Source organism: Semicossyphus pulcher, unplaced genomic scaffold (assembly GCF_022749685.1).
Source record: "Semicossyphus pulcher isolate SPU_LCO1_2020_fin unplaced genomic scaffold, fSemPul1.0.p SCAF_13, whole genome shotgun sequence".
Lineage (NCBI taxonomy): Eukaryota > Metazoa > Chordata > Actinopteri > Labriformes > Labridae > Semicossyphus > Semicossyphus pulcher.
In genome coordinates this window covers 30,720,152-30,739,455 of record NW_027211637.1, presented here as the reverse complement: position 1 = coordinate 30,739,455, position 19,304 = coordinate 30,720,152, and the positions used below count along the sequence as shown (strand labels likewise).

The following is a 19,304-nucleotide window of genomic DNA, read 5'->3' as shown; positions in this document are numbered from 1 at the left end:
AAATCAAAGTATAGTATATCATAGTTTCGCCGGACACATTCAAGAATACACAGTCGAATCAGATAAACATGAGTTTGTTCCATTCTCAGAACGTGGACGTGGACAGAGAACCGGCGGAGGCGTTGGAGACGGTCCCAGACCACATCTAGAGAACTGGATTCATCTCCATCCTCCCTCATGGAAAGTGGCCTTCTTTTAATTTCAGTAATCCTAGCGTTTATATAATTGTGGTCACCGTCATGAAATGGACAAACTCTGTGATGTATAAAATTAGAGGTTTCTCCAATGGCAGCCTATTTCCATTGTAAATGCACTTTATAATGCAGGGCTCAGGCCAAATGTCTGTGATATGAAGAAGAGGCTTCCTTTACTGACCAGACGACATGTTTGGATTTTCTTCAACTAAGTCACTCGTACCTTTGTCTGTGTCTTCCTCCCTTCTTGCACTGATGGAGCGTAAAATCATTTTCAAATCCAAGCCGTCAGTTTTACTTGAACTGGGAGGTAGTTTTGAGCCATTTTGCAGCTTGTCTCCACATTCACAGAGGTGCATCATGGGACGACCGATGAGCTGGTATGGCTTCTGATTGGATGTGGTTCAGCTTATAGTCGACACACTGAGGTAACAAAGCTGACTGTGAAAGAGAGAAAGCTTTGACATTTTAAGAAACACTTTTTTGCTTTCTTTGCTGCCATGTGAAGCTGCAGCCAGGAAAAGTTAGCTTAGCCTAGCATAAAGACTGGACATGGTGGGGAACTGCCTGTGTGTATGCAGAACAGTGTGAACCATAGACTTTATATAAGAAGTGGACAGAGGCTCTTGGTTTTAATAGTGAAGCCAATATTAAAGTGAAAGCTGCATTCTTTCTACTGGCCTGCAGGGGGCGACTCCAGTGGTTGCAAAAAGAAGACCGACTGTAGAGAAGTCTTTACGGATATGAGCCTACTTCTTGATTTCCTAATTAATTTATGGCCTGGATCTCTAGTTTCAGGTCTTCTTCAACACAACATGGTGTTGATTCAGTAAATTACGGATCCATTTAGAGTCAAATAGTATATACAGCAAGTTATGCTGTAGGGCGTTGCTACGCTAAGTGCTAAGCTGAGCAGTCAGCTGTTTGTTTTTTCCAATAGTAAATATCACATCGGCTGCAACTTGCTAGACGAGGAGCACAGGTGTTAGCTTATACCTTAGCATTTGCTAACTCCTCACTTATTTCCAGCTCCAGTCTTTCATTTCTTCTGGCTCCAAAAAAAAAAACACGATGGCAACAGATAAAATGCAAAACTGAAGCCTTCAACAGTCGTACACAAAACAATGTCTGACATTAATGTGGCTACATCCACTTCTTATTCTGTGTACGGTGTAAAACCAAAAGCAGGATGCCTATGAACAAAGCCAGGCTAGCAGTTTCCCCCGATTTCCATTGTTTGCGCTAAGCTAAGCTAACGCACCTGCTGGCTCTAGCTTCACATTTACCATACACACACATAAGAGTGTTATCGATCATCTCAAGTCAACTTCCCAAAGTGTTGGTTAAACTTAATCTGGCTGTAAGTCGGAGTCATTCTATCTCATGTCTCTGCAGAGCTGAGTATCCAAAGGCACTGGTACTTGGTTTGACCCTTTGAGAGTCCAACACAGAGGGGACGTTTGGCACTGTAACTGCCCATTACCATGATGTGCCTCACACGAGTCAATACACATGATTACTCTATGCACCCTCCACACAGACTCACACCGGAGGCAGCTGCAGGCCTTGTACATTCATGTGTACTGTAGTATGTTTTAACTGATGTCGGCCATTTTTAATAAGATGAGGGGATCCGGTGCAACGTGTCAGTGTGTTTTTAAACATGGCAATAATATAAAGATGACTGGCTGCTTGTTGTTTAGAGTATCTGTGTTGTAGGTCAAGATGGAGGGCCTGTGTCACAAAGCGAGGTCCACTAGGTCTGGCTCTGGTAGCTCGGACAACTGGTATCATGGAGCTGGCAAAGTTTAATCTGGGTTTAGATGCAAAAACAGCAAGAACATTTAGATTTTAATGGAGCAAAAAGTTCGTCAAGATGAAATGTATACAATGAAGTCACATGACTGATAGATAGAAGCCGTTAAATATTATCTCCATATTTTAAAAAGGCCCAGGATATAAATAAATGTTAGCATATTAATAGCCTATTTGCCTTTTACAACATACTGCAGTATATTGGGAGTATTTATGCTTTTCTGTCTCTCGACTGACACACAAATTGCGGCTGAGAATTAGGGCCACGTTAAAGGAAAAAAAGTGGATTAGGAGATAAAGTTGTAAGAATACGAGAAAAAAGGGTCTTAATATTATGAAAATAAAGTCAGAATTGTGTGAAGATTCCAGCTGCTCTTCTGATAGTCCCCTTCAAAACAACATCGAGGCTAACCAGTCAATTTGACCTCTTCATTCTTGTAATCTTTATTTCTTTAAAGCTCCTGTGAGGACTTTTTCACTGGTTATGAAACAGACTGAAATGTATTCTGATGACTCTGTATGATCTACAAAAGTAAACCAGACAATCAGTGATAATATTGATTATTTCTATATAGTTATTTTTAATGTCTGAAACTGCGGGTGGGGGGGTAGGTGTCAGACGAAGCAGTTAACTGCACGCTGCCTTTGTTTACATTTTCCAGTGTAAACGTTCAAACTGAGTGATACATGTGACTGTTAAAGAAATTGTTAAAAAACACCACTTAAGCAAGAACAGGACAAAATCAGCAAAGAGATAAGAGGTACGGCTTTGTCCACAGGGGGGCGCCAAAATCATCACTGAAAGTTCCTCACAGCAGCTTTAACGTGGCCGTAATACTCGTACAAATCTAAGACACACTTGAAAATGTAAAAAGTACCAAAGCATAGAGCAGAAGAAAGTTATTGATTCATTAAATACCAAAATGTGGCGTTTATTATGACCCTGAAGCTAAAACAAAATGTTTGGATTGTAATTGTCTAGTTGTGGGTTCACATTTTGTTTCCAACCTTCCTCACGTTGCAGCAACAGAAAAAGGTTTAACACTGTCAGGGATTATTTAATTAAAATGCAAAAGTATAGAAGTTCTCCATCATTATATATTGTGGTAAACTGTCCCCTAATTAATGATATGTTCTGCTTTAAAGGGAGGGAAAGGATGGCCTATTGTCGTCTTTATTGGTTTGAAAAAACAAGTGCAGAAAGTATACATTTATATAAATGTATATACGGCATGATACAAATTTATCATTTGTCCAGTTTTAAAGTTTTATTACATTTTGTTCCTAAAATTCACTCTAACTCCACCGTTCTGCTGGGACCAGGATGATCCTTATTTTGGATGAAATTTATCTGTTATATTTGAAAGGAAAAAAGATAAAAGCTGGTTTTGATCTGAATAACACTTAATATGATATTATTATATTATATATATGATTATGATTATACTTAATGAGTAACCACAAGTATGTCTTCTTCCAAACTTTCAAACAACCAGTTCTTAGACTTTGTTCACATCCAATAACCCAAATCCAGACTTCTGAACAGGTTGGCCCTGAACTTGACTGAGGAACAGATTCGTTCTGCAGCATACGTTCAGCAGCTTCATGGTACCAGAGAACCTAAAGATAGCGAGCCAACACAAAACGTTTTATAACACAGACCCCTCCTGCTGTGTGCTTCTCAAACTGAGTCCTATTCAACTGTAGTTGTTTTGTGTCACCTGTGGAGCAATAGAAAACCTTTTCTCAGGGGATCCTTTCGTTAAAAGAAGAAAAAGGATGCCAGCACATGTTAATAAATGCATGTACGTCTGTCCACACAATGTGATACAAACATCTTAAATAGAGTCGTCCCTTTAAACACACGTTCAGTTCTTATCGTCGGTGGAGGAAAAATCCAGTGTCAAACTTGTGCTCCCTGTTTGATCAGATCCAAACTTTGTAATCCATGTAAATGTGCAATTGTGCCTGTGTGTCCTGAGCTGTGTACATGTAGGAACTGGGACGTCACTGTCTTCTTGTCTAACAGCAACGAGTATGTGAGAGGAATGAATGAAAAGACCGTCAATGAATCTGTTAAAAAAAGATTTTATTTACTGAACGTGAACAAATAACTGTTACCTTAAAGTCCAGGCAATAAAATACGAATGGATATCTGATTAACTTTGTGTCATATTTAATGTCATTAAGCTCCTCTGAGACTCCACAGACTTAGTAAGAACAGACACATATGATAATAGTTCAGCTTAAAAACAGGCTCTGTACTATATATTTGGTACTGTAGCAGTTCTGACTTTACTATGAACATAAAAACACATTAAAAAATTAGACTTGGCACTGATGCAGCTCCTCTCTTTCAGCATCACTTCCCAAAATAAATAAAATGCAGGTAAAACAGTGACTGTAATAAGGGACAGTTATCTCTGGCTGCTGGTGCTGGGCTGCGATGAAGTGGGGATGGAGTGGGCTTCTCTGTACTGCTGGCTCCAGCTCTGAGGGTCCTGCTCATGAAGCTGAGATCACAGAACAGAAACATTCATGAGCTACAAATATTTAGTTCATAGACCGACTGAAAGTAAAACAGCAAGCAGGTAAAACTCAGATACTTACTTGACCCATGAACTCAAGGATTTTGGCTTTCGACACTTCAATTTCAGCACGTTGGCCCCACCTGAATTCATGCTCCACTGGCTCTGTGTGAGGGATTCGCACGTATTCCAGGTACCTACACACACAAACACACACACACACACACACACACACACACAGCTGTCACACTTGGACCAGTGTTGTGATAAATTGAAACTGGATTTTTTTTTTCTGTCACAACACTAGAGTCGGTTGTTGTTGTAGGGTTTCCCAAGAACAGTTTAATCTTAAGTCTATGCACTTTTAGCTTCATTATTTACAGAACCTTTTCAGAGGTCAAAGGTCGTCTCCTCCATAATAAAAATGTGTAAAAAAATCATGGCCAGAGGACATCAGGAAAGTCTGCTACATGAGCTGCCGCTTGCCTATTTTTCAGTACAGATTGTTTCAGAGTTCATAACTCAAGAGGTTCTAACTGAGAGCCGAATTATTAACAGAGGTCTCCTCCCCCAAAATCAAACCTGGTCAGTAACACCCCTTTCCCACCAAAATTAGCGCGTTGACGCAGGTTTTTCAGACCCCTGAAGACCCGCTTAAGAATGCCAATTGTCTCTTTTCCCATTGCCAGTGAAGTATCCTCCCATTAGTCTCCTTTCTGCTGTGTCACCGTCTGACGTCACGCACGCACCGGAGACAGGGTTAGTGAACGGTGAAGATGTTATGGTGGTTAGGTCTTTATTGTATCTGTTACTCATTCAGTCTGTTTATCAAACTCGGCGCCGACAAATCTAGAAGGATGTTCGGGCGCTGCTCGGACAGAGACGGGTTGAATTTGTAGCTGCGATGACGAGGAGTCGCAGAAGTTACCAACAGAGCAAAGCATCGTGCCGGACAGGGGGCGGAGATTAACGTGTTGACACGGGTTTTGAGTTCCCATCAATGCCGATCTGAGCCGAGGCGATAATTACCCGGGTCTGAATGCCGATTGTAACCTTTCCCACTAAGTAAAAAAGCCGGGTGTTAGCAGGTTTATTGACCAGTGGGAAAGCAGCTCGAGACTGTTAAAAACACAAAGTAAAGCAGTGTCGCTATAAAAATTGTAGTTTCAACAATGCTCTTTGGCAGGGCTTAGAGGGCTGGAGGTCAAACAGAGACTAACTTTAGCTCAACAGCCGACTAATCCTTTATCAGGATAAATAAATAGTTCAGAACAACATTGATGAGACTTGAAACACTTAAAGTGTTAAGTACAAGTCTTTCAGGTAAAGCATGAGACTGATTCATGTACGCTGACGTAGTTTAGTGTGATGCCGAACTAAAAACAGAAACACATGACAAACCTGCTAATCAAAAACATGAAGAAACAGACACTGATGAGTAATGTTTGGAGTCAGTGTTTGTCCAGTCCACTCTGCTGTAGTGGTCTGGTTCTGACACTCTCCTGCTGCTCTGTGGTGTGGTATAAACCAGAGTCTACGGTCTGACAGACACTGGCTCTGAACACACCAGTACAGTTTAACACAGTGACCCCAGCAGGTCTTGAACCTGTGACCTTCTGATCACCAGTCTGCTGGATTAGATGACTGAGCTATCACCTAGCTGAGCTCTCTCAGCTCAGAACCAGTAAACTTCATTCACACCTTTAGCCGTGGGGGAGGGGTGAACAATTATTTTCATGTACCTGACTGTAAACGTGAACATTAAGAACACCGACAGGACATCTGTTCTTTCTTACCTTTGACGCACAAACTCGTCTGTGACCACCTTCTTCACGTCACCAAACTCGTCGTGCTTCTCTCTGGAGAAAATGTTTGAACAAAAGAGAACAAAAATAATCAAAAGGACAAAATTCAAAGTCTCTGAAGGTCAGGTGCAGTAAGTATCACATGCTGATGCTGCCTCACCCTGGATCAGCACCCAGTTTCTTGAGCGTATTCCAGATGAGATCTAAAACACAGAACACAACATGAACTTTTTCAACCATACCAGAATTAGAATCAGAATCAGGTTTATTGCCAAGCAGGTTTACAAATACAAGGATTTTATTTTGGTGATTTTGGTGCAACAATTAACACAAAACTAGAATAAAAATAAGTAAACGACTTAAATAGAACGAGATAAAAAACAAGCAATGAGAATCAATAAAGTCTATCTTAACATGGGGTCTTTACAATGATGTAAATGATGATTTTTTGGGGCTTTTCTGCCTTTATTTAGAGAGACAGGACAGTGGATGGTGTCAGAAACAGGGGAGGAGAGAATGGGGAATGACATGTGTCAAAGGGCCGAGGATGAGAGTCGAGCCCCGGGCCACCGCAGCGAGGACTATAGCCTCTGTATATGGGCAGCCGATTTAACCACTAAGCTAAGCTAAGCTAAGCCTGGGCCCTATTTTTGTACATATTTGGGGGGTTAAATGAATACTAGGTACAAAAGCTTTTGGAACTGCTGCAGTGGTATTTGCTGCAACTCAACCCTTGAGTAAATCCACTAAAAGTTCTTGTTTTTGCCACGGACAGGCTTCACAGCGTTATATTTGCTGTCTGACTACATTACAGTAAGGATCCCTACAGAGATAATCCTTTTCTTGTTTAGAAGAAAAACACTAAAGTCACACAATTAAATGAAAAACTAACCAATCGAGCGAGCAGTAGACCAGCAACTCTCCTGTTCTTTAAGGTAAAGTAACTGTTTCTGTTAATGGAGTCTGGTGGCTTGTAAGAGAGTTATTTAACAGCTGTTTTCAGGGTTGAAAAAATGTGCTACGGCGATGTGATGAAAAGACTATTTATAGTGTGTAGTCGATGCCCCCTCAGTTGGAGCATTATAGTTTGAAGCTTTCACTCACTTTCTCTGACGGCGCCTCCTTTCATGAAAACAACACTCAGGATCACAAACAGCAGACCCATCTTTGGATTGGCAGGGGTACTGCACACAATGAAGACCAACACAGTTTCACAAATATGTAATATATAATACTATGGTGGTATAAACGGTTTTATGAGTACTGGCATATGCATAGAAAATTAAGCAATAGAGTAAATTTCTAAAAGAAATACAAAAAAGAATATGGCTATGGAAACTCACTTGATTGGTGAGTCACCCTCAGCTGCCTCCAATTTATTGACGAGAATGTACAAATGATATTTGGTGTCGATTTCAACCAGTTTAAGGCCAAAAACCTGGTTTAAACACAGGAGCAGAAACACACTGTTAGAGTCAGTACATTTCTTTATCATGACATTGTTCAGCTGATCCCAGTGCTGCCACTGATCCTCTCGGACTAAACACACCTGGTCAAAAGTTCGTGCTGCTCTTTTTATGATCTCGGGGTAGATGTTTCTGTACTCCTTTACCACATGTTTCACGAGGTCTGGAAACACAAAGAGAAATATTTATCAGCAGGCGTGGAAAGCAACAATCAACACTTTTACTCAAGTGCTGTACTTAGTAAGAACCTCCAGCTACTTGTACTTTGAGTGTTCCTATTTTATGCTAATTTAAAATTCTATTCTGATAGATTTAAGAGGGAAAAATTTTACTTCCTTAGAGACATTTCTTACATTATGAGAGGCAATTACTTTGTTGGTGAAGATATGCTCACCTGCTCGACGTATGGGAACCTTCTTTTGGTCCTTCACCAGAAAGTACTGCACCACCTCAGCTGTCTGCAGGACGGACAAGACAGATATTATGTTTATAATCCTTTAAGGAAAAGAAAAACTTTCCTTCGATCATTTACAATAACTCTGACTGTGTCTGTTACCTTTTGGTCAACCTGTGCAGCTGAGAGCTTCTCCAGCCCCTTTTGGACCTGTGTGTTACTTGGTTGGGTGAAGGTTATGTCATCTTCTTCTTCCTGAGCCACGAAGGAGACCGACTGTCTCTACATAGGGGAAAAGAAGCTGAAACCATTGTCGAATAGTCTAACACAACCTCATGTCCTGATCATTTACAGAAAGTGTCACAACGTGAGACATGTTTTGAATGAAAAGGTGGAAGGGCTGATAAATAGGCTGAAAATACTCAAGCCGACTGAAACGGATGCGATAAAGATTTGTTTGTAAAAAAGGCACTTACTTTGCTCTGAGAGGAGCTCGGTGTGTTGGACAGCCTCTTTCTCTGCGTCATGACGACACGCTGCCTGATAAACAGCATACAATATAACCATGGTCAGTTTATAAGGCTTTAACAAACTTAAAACACACCAACTGTAACAGAGAACAGGACCGGTAACCACGGAAATAACACCGCGAACGTTAACGCTAAAGTAATGCTAGCTAGGAAACCAGAGAGCTAACTAGCAGTAATTGATCAAAAAGCCGGGCTAAATAATGTAGAACAATAAGTGTCGGCATGAGCAGAATGCGTAACGCTACCGGAGAATTAAACATCCGATTACACAAAAATATGTACTCACTTTGCCTAAATGCAAACTCCTCAGTGGTTTCTAAACTGTCAAATTCCCGCTAATGCTGCTTGTGGCGCTTGTTGATGACGTAATGGGTGCATCCTTTTTTTTGCTTTATTGTAACACATAACAAACACATTCACAAGCTATTTGACAACAAAATAATAAAGAAACAAATGTTAATAAAAGTAATAACGAGATAATAAAATATATCAGACTTGTGAGCACAAAGAGTAATCTCCGGATTTTTCAACGTTGCTTTTCTTAAAAAGCTACCAAACTCTGACCAAAATATCGATATAATGTTTGATAAATTTGATACTATCAAATACATTAATATTTCTCTGTTTTTCTACATGTACTTTTGGAGTGAATATAAAATCATCGAATTCTTTTAGGCTACAGTATATATTTTTACAACTATAGTAAATTAAAGCATATATATTTTTTATATTTATTCTATATATATATATATTATGGATTTATATCTTTTTTATTTGTAGAAAAGGCATTTTTTCCTTATATTCTTGTTATGGTATATTTTTATTTATGGTCTTTTTCGCTGTAGTGCAGTCACCGCCAGAGGTCGCTGTTTCTCTGAGTAAATATATTTACAGCACCGTAGACTTAAGTTTTTAGAGGCAGCATAAATAGAACCAGACAGACACATTCAGAGTCTTAATGACTTCAACATGTGTAGTTATATAAAGACTTAAGTAGTGATTGTTTACAGGAAGTAGCTCTCAGTCCCTCTCAGCTGTCTGAAGGCACAGTGCAGAGTCGTGCAGACAGACAGGTGGACCGTTATAGAGGCAGACAGGCTGACACACACACGGACACACAGACAGGACAGCGGCGGTGTGTGTGCGGACTCTTTGGGCGGTGTGAAGCGGACCGGGAACCGGCTGTCTGCTCGGGCCATGCGGGGGAGAGGATGGGGGAAGAGGCAAGAGTTTCCCCGCTGAAGAACTTCGTGGCTGGAGGGGTCGCCGGAGCGTGTCTGCTGCTGGCCGGACACCCGCTGGACACCATCAAGGTAACTGACTAAATGTCCTTTATGATTTAACCACAAGATCTTAGAGGACATTTTTAAAAGTTACTTGACTCTTCAGTCCCTGATTCTTGTAGTTTTATTCTGCATACTGTCTGGGTAAAAACAGATTCAGAGTGGAAAAAGTCAGTGGTCAGACGTGGGTGTTCAGGGGATTATTGATAAACCAGCTTTAAATGTCAGCAAGGCCATGAGGCAGTTACAAGAACGATGGGAGTAATGGTTTAGTAAAGCAGGCCAATTTTTAAGGTTTTATTTTTTCACAGATTATTGTTGTCCAGAGATGGGGGGGGGGGGGGGGGGGGGGGTCCTGTTACAATTTCTGAAATGATAGCGCCACACTTAAAAGAGAGAATTGTTAACCAATTTATTAAAATAACTGCAATTAAATTGTTTTCAAATCAAGTTTTTAAAAAGTTGCTTTAAATTTAATTTTAAAAAACTTAATTTGTTTTACCAACTGAAGGAATTTATCTTATTCTTAATTTGTTGCTGCTTTCCAATACTTGTATTCAATTTAGGATATAAAGATGTCTTATGTGCCCACACATGTTAAATGCAGAATGCCAGATTACCTGGATTTCCTACTAAAGCCGGTCACATTTTGTAAGCCTGCATTCTTTTATGACTTTTCTTACCCTCAGTACTCTGGCAGTTTGTCCAGCCGTATGCCCTGTGTGTGGATGAAAGAAAACAATATTCACATTTTGCACAAATGACTGCAAAGGTTGTATAAGTTAGGGGGTCAAAGTTCAAGGAACAATGTTATGACAAAGCATGACCTGATTGTATAGATACTGCATGCAAAGTATCTACAAGGGCAGCTGCAGTACGTAGGCTACTGTAGTAAAAAGACAAAGTATGCAGCTTTAGAATAGGAAGTCAACAGACAGTAACTTGCAAGGTTTGTGAAACTTCAGGTCATGAAGTTCATAAAATCTATTATTCCCTTGTGGAACCCTCCAGTGCACCTCGACAAGTCTGAACTGCTGTGTGTGTAATTAAGAGCTGCACCTAATTATTATGATCATTATAGATTGGGCTGTAGGTGTCATAAGATTATTTTCTTAAGTAATATGTAAACTTTTTGTCTAGAAAATGTCACAAACTTGTGATAAAAAGCTGTTCAAGGGTTTCTTTGCCATTAATTGGTCCTTTTTTGTGTCAGAGACGCAAACAACTGATTTACCATTTATAGATGTAAGAGATCTATAAATATTTCCTAAATCCCAATGTCTTCAGATTGATAGTTTTTTAGTCTAAAACAACAAAAGATTCAGTTTCCTATGATGCTCCAAAAATTCTTCCCAAAACTTTCGGCCCAATAAAAACTTCAATTAAAACTGAAGTAGAGAAAAAGTCATTGTTACACTGGAATTAGACAATATTCAGCTTAAAGAAAAACTTCATGATTCGATCAATTAACAAAATAGCTGTGGATTAGTTTTCTAGTGACCAGCTTTTTATAAAGACAACAGGTTTGAGGTTCGGTGTTTACTTGTTGTCGGCTGTTTGACACATTCAGAATATTTCATAAACAAAATCCGCCTCCTGGCTGCTGAACATGACCCCGAGCAGACCCTGCAAAGTTTCACATTTTCAGAGAGGTGAAGAGGAGAAAAGTTTTCAGTCGAGGGGGGCGATTGTCACACGTTTCTATTCATAGCCGAACTCTCCGTGTCATTCCTGCACGCTAGCTGCTGCTGGTGGTTCTCTCAGGAGGCCGGCAAAAAGGCCCACAGGCAGGGTACATGACCTGACACAGCATGCAAGAGAAGGAGGTAAATCATTTGTGCTTTTGAGATCCAAACTGCAGCTAATCCAGCACTTTGTTGACCTGAACTGCTGGCCTCGGCTGGACTCTGTGTTAAGTGCAAACTAGCAGCTGTTAGCATGCTAATATACAAACGTCAGGTGAGGAATAGAGTTTGTTTCTTTATATTAGAGGCTGTAGAAATATACTTTTATTAGATACATCTATAAATAAATAAATGATTAAATGTTGAACAAACAAATATTACTAAACTATGTGAATAGCTCCAACATTAGGGATGCATAATTATAGCAGCATGTATGACCGATAAAGGCTTTAAAATTGAATATTGACAGACAGAAACATGACACTTAAATTCTGCTCACAAAATTGGCTATATGCTATTTAGATGATCCCATGTAATTTATACATGACTACCCTGCTGCACCTTTAACGACAGATGTTACAATGTTACATTTTTAGCAGACGCTTTTGTCCAAAGCGTCGAACATCTGAGAGTTCATACAACACGAGCAACAAACGAGACGGGAGGGAACGAAGTCAGTAAGAGCCAACAGACAGCTTCAAGTGCAACTGGACACTGGTGCTGACAGGAAGTGCACAGGGTGTAAAGAAGCATCATCATCAACATCCTCAACAACATCCTCAATATCATCATCAGTAGCATCAATATGATTAAGGTCAGAGGTCACAAAGAGCTGGGTCTTCTAGCCAGCTTCTTCTTAAAGGTGAAAGGGACTCTGTGGACCGAATGGAGTTTGGTAGCTCGTTCCACCACCGGGGGACGACTGAGGAGAAGAGTCTAGTTAGACTGAGGGCCCTGTTGTGATGGGAGTACCAGGCGCCTTTCATTGGCAGAGCGTAGTGGGCGGGATGGAGTGTAAACCTGGATGAGGGCGTTCAGGTAGGCTGGAGACGTTTTTGTTGCTGTTTTGTAAGCGAGCGACAGGGTTTGAATTTGATGCAAGCGGCAACTGGGAGCCAGTGGAGGGATATGAGCAGAGGAGGGATATGCTGTTAGGGTTGACTGAAGACCAGTCGCGCTGCTGCGTTCTGGATCACCTGCAGAGGTTTGAACGTGCATGCAGGAAGGCCTGCCAGGAGGGAGCTGCAGTGATCAATGTGTGATATCACGAGAGCCTGTACCAGCAGGTGTGTTGCATGCTCTGAAAGGTAGGGTCTTCCTGATGTTGTACAGGGCAACTCGACATGACCGAGTAATCGAGGCCGCATGAACTTTAAAGGTCAGCTGGTCGTCAGTTAGATATAAATAAGTATTGATACTTTAGAATCCAGTGTTGAAGCAAGGATGTAAAATGACTCTACATGCAAGCGTGCAAATCAACAAATCTGAAGCGGGAAATTTGGTAGAACTTCCTGTTTTCCTTATCAGGAGTTCTGTTCGGGAAACTTTCTAGTAAATTATAAAGAAAATACAGAAAAAAGAATAATTCAGATTTAAGTGCATCCATGTAGAAGGGGTTAAATAAGTAGTTGTTGCACTGTTTGTGACGTACCTCAGCCTGCCTCGGCCTCATACATCAGTATCTAAGGTTAAACATCACACAGTGACTCTGACTGTGTGTTTTATTTAAGAGTTATCTACACACTAAACGTGAACATGTTGTATCTGATGTCTCTGTAACCGTCAGACATTAAACAACACCCTGTTTGTTATCAGTCACCCCGGAGCTGCAGACACTGCAGGGTGTTTCTCTTATCTAACGTCTCAACAATCCTCCCTCACACGGTCGCACATGTTCAGAGGTGTGTGTGTGTGTGTGTGTGTGTGTGTGTAGCTGACCTTTCTTACTGTATTTCTGCTCTCCAGGTGAGACTTCAGACGCAGCCCAAAGCCTCCTGCACTCAGTATGTGCTCTACACGGGGACGTACGACTGCTTCCGCAAGACAGTATCTAAAGAGGTGAACACACACACACACACACACACACACACACACACACACACACACAAACTGCTTATTAAAGTACACAGTAACATTTCCAGAAAACGTGTGGACGTAGAGTCGAGATAGAGTCCTGCAGGAATGACTTATTTTTCTTGGCTAACCGTGACGTTAGCATCTCCAACAGGATTCCTCCTTTGGGTTTTTAATGAATGCAGAAAATTTGCTCTAAAGCAAAAGAAACTTTGAGATTGACACGTTTTGTTCAGCAAGATAATCTTCTCAAACAAACTCCACTTTTATGCTTTTTGCATTTTAAATGCATCAGTAGAGATAAGAAGTGAACGTAAGGCCCTGCCAGAAGACGTCAGGCAGCGGTCAGGCTAGCAGGGAGTTAGCAGCTCACAGATGAAGGCTGGAGCCTGACCATTTAAGGCTTTAAAAATAAGCAGTAAAATCTCACATCTCTAACTCACAGGGAGCCAGTGAAGGGCAGCAAGGACCGGTGTAACACGGTCGCTTGTGGAGTGGAGTTAAAAGGCTGGCAGCACCGTTTTGAATTGATTGCAGTCTTTGGATGTTACGCTCACTGACGCCAGAGTGAACAACAACAGTCGAGTCGGGAAGAAGTAAATGCATGGATGAGCTTTTCTAAGTCGGCAGGGGAAAGGAATGAATTGTCTCAGTCCCTCGTACATGCCTTCATTACTTTCTGTCTGGACTACTGCAATAAAGTCCTGTCCGGGACACCCAGCACATCCCTGGACAGGCTCCAGTATGTGCAGAACTGTGCTGCCAGGGTTCTAACCCGCACCAAGCCCTGGCATCACCCCCACCCTCATCCACCTTCCCGGTCAGGTCCTGCATCTCCTCCTTCTCACCTACAAATCCCTCCATGCCCTGGCCCCTCAGAACCTTTCTGACCCCCTCCACCCCTGTACCCCGTCTTGGAATCTGCGGTCTTCAGACACGGGGCTGCTCACCATTCCCCACGCCCGTCTACGGACTTCTGGGGAGAGAGCCTCCAGTGTGGCGGCCCCCACCCTCTAGAACTCTCTCCTTATCTCCTCTCTCAACACAACAACCATTCAGTCATTTAAAAAGTGCTCAAAACAACAAATTGCCATAAAATAAATCATTTCATTTTATGGGGCAGACTAGTTTTAGGGTTAGAGTCTCCAGGAAATGTGACAGAAACAGAACGTGTGTGTGTGTGTGTGTGTGTGTGTGTGTGTGTGTGTGTGTGTGTGTGTGTGTGTGTTCAGGGCATCCTCGGCCTCTATAAAGGTATGGGGGCTCCTCTGGCCGGCGTGGCTCCTATGATGGCCATCAGTTTCTTCGGGTTCGGTCTGGGGAAGCAGCTCCAGCAGACGGACCCCAACAAGCCTCTAACGTGAGTAAAACCACACGCGCACACACACACACACACACACACACACACGCGCACACAGTTGTCAGTGTGAGTGTCTCTTTGACAGTGTGTTTGTAATACCTGGAATACAAGCTCTATAAATAACCACCGTTCCTCTGTCGCCCTCCCCTCTGCGGTCATTCGCCTGCTCGAAGCTACACCCCCCCTTCCTCACATTACCTCCCTCCTCCCACCACGTCTCAGCTCGTTTATTTTCACCCCGTGTGCTCGTCTGTCTATATATGTTTGTATGTTGAAATGTCACACGTGTAGCCTCCATCTCACCCCACAAGGATTTCTGGTCCTTGTGTTCCTCAAAATCACCTTCACTGTAAAAACGACAGCGCTGCACTACTTCCTCTCCTCTCCTCTTTGGACAAGCTCCGTGGACACGTGTTTTCTGTTGAGCATGTTAAAGGTTGTTTTTCCATCAGCTGTTCACTTCCTTCCTTTCGTCTCTTGAAGAAGTAATCAAAGACCAAATACAAAAGCACAGGATGTAAAGTGTTCAACCCCAGAGTCGGCTAGTGTCTGTCCCGATGCTATTTTTTTATGCATTCGTTTGTGGTCCACAGATAACGATTGCTCCTGCTATGCTCTGACTTTTCCTCTTGCCACATAATCAGGTCAAAAATAAAACAATGCAAAACCTAATACATGCAAAAATAAGGAAAATCCTATTTGGCGCTCATTAACATTTAGGAAATGTTATTGGGAATAAAGTAAAGTGTCCGTAAGTCGTCATATCAGCCAATAAAAGCTTTAAATCAAATATCAGCACCTGCACAAAATGAACATTTATGCCCACATGAAGATTATTACATAAAGCTTTAATTATTCTCCAAACAACACACTCAGATATGTTAGGTGGCCGAATGCACCCTAAAATACCGGTTCAAATCCCGGTTCAGACGTAGTGGGTCTTTCTGTGTGGAGTCTGCATGTTCTCCCAGTGCATGCGTGGGTTCCCTCCGGGTACTCCGGCTTCCTCCCACAGTCCAAAGACATGCTCGTTAGCTTCATAGGTGACTCTAAAATGCTCGTAGATGTGAATGTGAGCTTGAAAGGTTGTCTGTCTCTTTATGTCAGCCCTGTAACTTACTGGCGACCTGTCCAGGTGTAACCGCCTCTCGCCTGACATAGATAAGAGATCTGCCAGATAACATAAGATAAGCTCGTTAACATTAACTCTGCCACAGGTGAGACCTGACGATCTGTAAAATAACGTGCATATCTGCATCAGTATCAGGAACTGGGGAAGATGAGCTGGTCGGATATCTGCAAAAACCCAACAATGCCTCCTCAAATGTTTGTGTGCAAACATGCTAAATTATACTTATAAACAGGGTAAACATTGTCCCTGCTAAACATCAGCATGTTAGCATTGAGCTCAAAGCAGGACCTCACAGAGCCACGAGCAGATGATCATTTAAAGCTGCTCTAATCGATATTTTTATCTAAGCTGTTGAATGTGATGGTTGACTGTAGTTATGACCCGACTCTGAAGCTCCCTGTGCTTCTGATCTCCTCTGTGCAGGCACACTCAGATATTCCTGTCCGGCTGTCTGGCGGGGGTCTTCACCACCGTCATCGTGGCTCCAGGAGAGAGAATCAAGTGTTTACTGCAGGTAAAGTGTTTATGCAATGTATACTAATCTGCTGAGTATTTTCTGCATTAATCAATTGTTGTTTGGTTTGTAAAATTTTGAAAATAGTTAGAAATGCCATCCAATTACCACGAGCCCACATTAACATCCCCACTAATGTTCATGCCTACTGTTAAGCTGTTAAATTTATATCAACACTTTATATTTTATAAGACCTTCATATATTTTGTGCAAGAATCTGACTAAACCTGACAGAGATGTAGAAGAGTAGTGACCTTAACAGTGAGGTAATTGAGTTTCTTGCAACATGCACTTTACACTGTCCTAACTGCACAAATGTGTGTAAATGTGTGTTCTGCAGGTGCAGGCCAGCGGTGGAAAGTCCAGGTATGCGGGTCCTCTTGACTGCGCAGTCCGGCTCTATAAGGAGCAGGGGATCCGCAGCGTCTACAAAGGGACTGTGCTGACTCTCATCAGAGGTAAACTCTGTCCTGTTTTCAGATTTTTGGTAAAAGCTTCCACTACATGTGTGTTCATGCTTAAAGGTCAGAACAGCCTTAATATCTGTGTGACTTCCAGCTGAGTAAGAACAAAGGAACCATTTTAACTGTGATTGTATTTATGATTGTTGGATCCAAAGTGCAGCATAGATTTACAGCCTCACGTGTGCTCTGTCTCTCTCTCAGATGTGCCTTCTAACGGTCTCTACTTCCTGACATATGAATACCTCAAAAACTTCCTGACACCTGAGGGTCAAAGGTGAGGAGACATGTCGACTGTGGTCGAATGTGACAAAGTACATTAACTTAAGGACTTTTTGCATAAAAAACAAACTTATTAATATGATGTTTTTGGTAAGTAGAGCTCAAGCGATCGATTTGTTTGATTCTATGCTTCCAGCCTCTCAAACGAGAGGATTTGACACTTTGTCTTTGTAGTATATTTTGATTCTGATTATACCGACATACTTCAGTTTAGTTAAGGATCTGAATTCTTCCTGCACCTCTGGAAGAAGCTTATAAAGTACGAGGATTTTCTTTTAAATCCTGTAAACCTCACCTTCTGTGTGTGTCCGTGTGTCTTTATGCTTCAGTGTTTCTCAGCTCAGCACTCCAAACATCCTCCTGGCTGGTGGTATAGCGGGGATATTAAACTGGACGATCGCTCTTCCTCCAGACGTCCTCAAATCCAACTTCCAGACAGGTGAGAGACTCAGAGGCGACTTAAAGCTTCACGCTGAGCTCTGGAAATAGACATGGAAGGTGACGTTTTAAGCTTGTGTATTCAAACTGTGCTCTGTAATCAGTGGTGAAAGGACATCAGAACATTAATTCAAGTAGTGTTCTTAACCCTGCAGTGCAGAACGGTTGTCTCCTCCTTCTGGCAGTGAGTGTAATTACAAAAACATGTCTTCTTTCCCTGACCTTTCAGCGCTCTGAACAGAGGTAACAGCTTCATGAAGCCCACAAACAGTCAGACAGTGCTAATAAGAGAGCATAAAACTTAGTCAGAGAGTTACGAGTAAAGCTCAAAGTACTGGTAGCAAACTCGTGTGACCAAAACATCTGAAAAATAAAAGATGAATCTTCTTTTTTGTGCATGTGTGTGTTTGTAGCTGCAGATGGGAAGTACAGAGGTCTGCTCGACGTCCTGAGAACGCTGCTCAGAGAGGAAGGACCTAAAGCCCTCTATAAAGGATTCAATGCTGTCTTTCTCCGAGCCTTCCCTGCCAACGCGGTAAAACTTTACTCTGACGTTATTCTCATCAGAATCTGTACTTTGTTTAACCACTATAATGCCTTGTTGCTGTTTTCCTCCCTCAGGCCTGTTTTTTGGGATTCGAGGTGGCATTAAAGGGGCTGAACATCCTCGCCCCCAGCTGGTGAAATAAGTCCCTCACTGTTCACCGGTCTGGACCAGCAGCTCTCTGTTTGGACTCAGATCGGTGTTCTTGTACCACAAACTGTGTTACAAGTGTTTGTGTCTTTGGACTCACATTATAGGATGATTAAATGTAATGAATTATTGTATTCTTAAATGTAATCTCACATTTAACTGTACAAAGTGTCCTCCGGTTTAATGGAGATTGTACGCTCACTTTTTGTGAGTAACGGTACAACATAAACGCACACTTATGAATGTATGAATGTAGCATAAATATGAATATATATTTTTTGTGCGGGAGGGTGTGAGCTTTGTGTTTACAAACTATTTGTGATGTTTGTAAAATGTAAATTTATCACCATTCAGTTTAGAGTGGGTTTAAATATGTTTTTAAAATCGAAGCTCTGCCAAAAGTCATTAATTTATTAAAAAGGGTGAAGAGGTGTGTTTGGCCTGTGTTCAGGCCCAGGCAGAGTTTTATAAGCTTTGTGATTATTGTGTTTGAATAAAGTGTTTTGAATTTCACATATAAAGAGTGTGAGAGTCCATTGTTCACCCCAAGAATGGGTAAAGTGGGTGACAACCCAGGAGTGCCATGTTGTCTGTGTAATTAAGACTTAGTGATAATATTTTTGGTATTATGTTAAACTACAGCACAATAA

At 41.6% G+C, this 19,304-nt stretch overlaps 3 protein-coding genes across 6 annotated transcripts in view; 2 read left to right on the top strand and 1 right to left on the bottom strand.

Moving 5' to 3' along the window:
* Positions 1-4,156, top strand: part of LOC138589248 (6-phosphofructo-2-kinase/fructose-2,6-bisphosphatase) — a 19,109-nt gene extending 14,953 nt beyond the window's left edge. For all 3 annotated transcript variants that reach the window (XM_069659450.1, XM_069659448.1, XM_069659451.1), the window contains one exon: positions 90-4,156. In XM_069659450.1, the coding sequence (XP_069515551.1) occupies positions 90-149 (60 nt within the window). In that variant the 3' untranslated portion in view covers positions 150-4,156. The remainder of the gene's footprint in view (positions 1-89) is intronic.
* ndnl2 (necdin-like 2) lies at positions 4,084-10,717 on the bottom strand. Of its 2 annotated transcripts, none has more exons than XM_069659454.1 (11): positions 10,699-10,717; positions 8,679-8,742; positions 8,365-8,484; positions 8,203-8,266; positions 7,892-7,971; positions 7,686-7,780; positions 7,447-7,526; positions 6,503-6,545; positions 6,334-6,396; positions 4,620-4,734; positions 4,084-4,522 (listed from the first exon to the last, which is right to left on the bottom strand). In XM_069659454.1, the coding sequence occupies exons 2-11, from the start codon at positions 8,727-8,729 to the stop codon at positions 4,427-4,429; spliced, it is 807 nt and encodes a 268-aa protein (XP_069515555.1). In that variant the 5' UTR covers positions 8,730-8,742; positions 10,699-10,717; the 3' UTR covers positions 4,084-4,426. The 2 variants fall into 2 exon arrangements, with proteins under 2 accessions (XP_069515555.1, XP_069515554.1); XM_069659453.1 differs by lacking the exon at positions 10,699-10,717 and adding an exon at positions 9,019-9,095.
* Positions 9,855-19,304, top strand: LOC138589249 (mitochondrial carnitine/acylcarnitine carrier protein). The gene is made up of 9 exons (XM_069659452.1): positions 9,855-10,045; positions 13,666-13,758; positions 15,006-15,133; positions 16,689-16,779; positions 17,120-17,237; positions 17,445-17,517; positions 17,852-17,961; positions 18,374-18,495; positions 18,582-19,304. Exons 1-9 carry the CDS (start codon positions 9,944-9,946, stop codon positions 18,642-18,644), a joined length of 900 nt encoding a protein of 299 aa, XP_069515553.1. The 5' UTR covers positions 9,855-9,943; the 3' UTR covers positions 18,645-19,304.

What these genes read in the sequence shown, in the direction of transcription:
- ndnl2 (XM_069659454.1), bottom strand. Translation starts at nt 8,729, where the DNA reads ATGACGCAGAGAAAGAGGCTGTCCAACACACCGAGCTCCTCTCAGAGC. An exon ending in CTGCACAGGTTGACCAAAAG is followed by an intron (nt 8,267 to 8,364) that starts GTAACAGACACA and finishes TCCGTCCTGCAG; the next exon opens with ACAGCTGAGGTGGTGCAGTA. An exon ending in GGTTCCCATACGTCGAGCAG is followed by an intron (nt 7,972 to 8,202) that starts GTGAGCATATCT and finishes TTGTGTTTCCAG; the next exon opens with ACCTCGTGAAACATGTGGTA.
- LOC138589249 (XM_069659452.1), top strand. Translation starts at nt 9,944, where the DNA reads ATGGGGGAAGAGGCAAGAGTTTCCCCGCTGAAGAACTTCGTGGCTGGA. An exon ending in GCAAGACAGTATCTAAAGAG is followed by an intron (nt 13,759 to 15,005) that starts GTGAACACACAC and finishes GTGTGTGTTCAG; the next exon opens with GGCATCCTCGGCCTCTATAA. An exon ending in GAATCAAGTGTTTACTGCAG is followed by an intron (nt 16,780 to 17,119) that starts GTAAAGTGTTTA and finishes TGTGTTCTGCAG; the next exon opens with GTGCAGGCCAGCGGTGGAAA.